This window comes from Sapajus apella, unplaced genomic scaffold (assembly GCF_009761245.1).
Source record: "Sapajus apella isolate SASKATOON/1434 unplaced genomic scaffold, GSC_monkey_1.0 scaffold13, whole genome shotgun sequence".
In the NCBI taxonomy this organism is placed as follows: domain Eukaryota; kingdom Metazoa; phylum Chordata; class Mammalia; order Primates; family Cebidae; genus Sapajus; species Sapajus apella.
The window spans coordinates 36014492-36017545 of record NW_022436953.1 but is presented as its reverse complement, the minus strand read 5'-3'; the positions used below and the strand labels follow the sequence as shown (position 1 = coordinate 36017545).

Genomic DNA, 3054 nt, shown 5'->3' with positions numbered 1-3054 from the left:
CTTTGGGGTCCTTGCGAAGAGGGACCCACCACAAGGTTATAAATATGACACCTGCATTCCCTTCCAATCCTTCGTGGCTTTCTTTTTTACACACAAAGCTTTACAACCTTTACTTTTTCCAACTGGAAAACCCGTTTTTCCAACACTTTTTAAAAAACAAATTATCCTTTTACCATATGCTGAAAGCCCTACCCATAACAAGTCCACTGCTGCATTTGACTCTGTTCACTGACCCTTCATTGACTTCCTAAACTGACCCTTTTGAAATCTTTCAGTGAAGAGGTGGCTTTAATATTCTCCAGAAATCTCCAGAGCCTTTGCGTGGCTCAGGGTGAGAGGTGTAAACAGAGCAGCTCTGTCCTCCGGCGGGCGCCAGGTGCCCGCTGCACAGACCGCGTGTTAGGTGCTTTCTCAAAACGCATCCCCCGTCTGAGGCAGAGCACGCAGGCCCCAGGGCCCCATGGACAGCACTGGTCCCCGAGTTTGCACGCCATGTCCTGGGCTTAGAGGTGGTATGCCAGGGGCTGCCCGCAGCAGGATGGCCAGGCAGAGGCCAGGGCCTCTTGTTCCACCTGGCAGAGACCCCAGAAGGAGCCCAGGGGCAGCAGCAGAGCCTGGGGCCCGGGCAGGGGTGCCCAGGGGCACAGCAGCTGCAGGTCACTGGCCAGGCCGGGAGATGGTGAGTGAGGAGCCGGGGGCAGGTGGAGAGACCCCAAGAAGGGGCTGTTCAGCTGGGCATCCTGCACCTCCCGTTTGTGCTTCATCTGGCGATTCTGAAACCAGGTTTTTACCTGCAGGAAAACCAAGATGGCAGCAGGGGTGAAAGGAGGCCACCAGGCCACCCTTGCCCACCCCAGTCTGCCTGGCCCACCTCACCTGGAGCTCTGAGAGCTGCACCTCCCTGGCCAGCCTCTTCTGCTCCAGAGGGCCCAGGTGCTGGTGGTGCCGGAAGACGCCCTCCAGGGTGCGGACCTGCTCGGTGCTGAAGGCTGTGTGGACAGGGGAGCCCGCCAGGGGTTTGGCTCCCCACTCAACCCTGCCGGAGAGGGTGAGGGCAATCGGCTCCACAGGCCCCAGAGGGCAGGCTCCCGGCCACGGGTAACCACAGGCGAAGACAGCTGTGCTGGGGCGGGGATGGCCTGGGCAGACCTTCTCTCCTGACTGGGACCAGCAACCCGGCCCAGCGAGGTGGCTCGAGGCAGGAAGGAATGTTAACGGCACTGTCGGCCTGACCCCTGCTCAGTGCACTCCCTTCTGCCCCATCCCACACTTCCCTTCCAGAAGCTGCTTCCGAGAACGCCCTTCCCGACCTTCCAGCCAGGTAAGGTAGACTCCATTATATGCAAAGGCCTGGGCCCCACCCAGGGAGCTCAGTCTGCATCTCCAGGCCTGCCTCCGTCTCGTCTGTTTTCTAATTTCTAAAAGGAGGGATGGGGGTTGGTGTTAAAAAGCCCCACAAGGTGGCCTGGGCATCTGGGCTGAGTCCCAGGAAGGAGGCCAACTGGTGAAATGAATCAACCTTCACCTCGAGTCTGACCAAAATGCTCACGGGTGTTTCTGTGGAGGAAGTGCACTTTACAGTCTGTCTCAACGCTAACCTGAAAGCATTCGGCAGACCTGGAAAGCAAGTGAGTGCCGTGCGTCGGGGAGGCCTGTAGGGGTCAGCACCGGGAGTGGGTGCAGGGTGGGGAGGGCTGGCTTTTTTGGGGTGGAGCAGGCTAACTAGCTGCAGAGAACACATTTACATTCTCACCTCCCTGAAGCACAAGGTTACTCCGTAAGGATGAGACTTTTAAAATTGAAAACTTTCAGGCCTGGCGTGGTGGCTCACGCCTGTAATCCAAGCACTTTGGAGGCCAAGGCGGGAGGATCACGTGAGGTCGGGAGTTCAAGACCAGCCTGACCAACATGGTGAAACCCCGTCTTTAAAAAGAAAAAAAGTGAAAACTTTCAATGTCAACCCCACTTTTGACCAAGTACTACCTTAAACCTAAAACCCGAGATGACATTGCAAAGACTAACAGACAAACGCGGAGAACCTTTGCTGTCAGCAGACCACAGGGACAGAGACAACTTCAGTTTCTGCAGGCCTCGGTCACGGCCACCCTTACACCAAATCCACGGCACTGTTTAAGAAAAGACAGCTGTACTCCAGGAGGCCTGGGACCGGCTTGAACCTAGGTGCTGGGAGGTTGGCAAATCACTGGGGCCCTTGGACCTATGTCCCGATGGCCAAGGGGCTGGAAGACCAGAGGAACGGGACCCAAGTCTGTGCTGTGTTTTGGGGGGCGCCTGGAATTGGGGCAGGGAAATGCAGACTGGGACTCCTTGGGCGGTCCCTCACCACCAGGCTGGGGTGGGGAACGGGGTGACAGGACAGGCAGGGGAGCCCACTGGGGGCTCAAGGAGAGAAAATCCCCGTCAAGGCTTTGGTTTCGTGGGAAGCTGTGCTCCAGGAAGGGCGCAGGCCAGGCCCTGGCCGGTCCTCAAGGAAAAGCCTCAGGCCCTGCCCTAGTCCGCAGGCCACTGCGGGGGATGCAGCCGTCTGGCTCCTGGCCTCTCCCCAACTCCCATCTCCACCTGGAAAGGAAGGGACCCCCGATCCGGACCTACCAGCCACGGTCCTCTGCGGCACAGGCAGATGTGGGGACCTAGCCTCCTCCATGCTGATGGCCTGAGGGGACTCCCGGGTAGCTGGTGCCTGGCCCAGGCCAGGCAGGACCCCTGGGGAGGCGTTGGCAGGCCTGAGGGTGTGGGTGGGCCCCGGGCAGCTGCTCTGGGAGAGCCAGTCCACCGAGCCAAAGCTGGAGGGCTGCTGCGGGCCACGAGGTGGGGAGGAGGAGAGACGCATGGCGGCCAGGTGGGCCGGAGGGAAGGCCAGGCGGGGCTGGCCAGGCGCGGGTGGCACCGCGGGCTCCGCCATTTATACGCCCAGGAGGAGGGGGCGGAAGCCCGGTTTGCTGGGACGACTAATTCCCAGATAAGCAGCGCCTAATTGCCTCCGTTCAGAGGCACAAAGGAGGCCGTTCACACCTCCCCGCTCCTAGATGTCTG

The 3054-nt window shown here is 59.6% G+C and overlaps 1 protein-coding gene across 1 annotated transcript; it reads right to left on the bottom strand.

The window, feature by feature from the left end:
• Positions 1-411: 411 nt before the first annotated feature.
• On the bottom strand, positions 412-2851 carry VENTX (VENT homeobox). Its single transcript, XM_032281140.1, is given in 5 exon segments — positions 412-507; positions 510-791; positions 877-1001; positions 1004-1036; positions 2614-2851. Coding segments are annotated over 5 exon segments (774 nt in total).
• Positions 2852-3054: the final 203 nt, after the last annotated feature.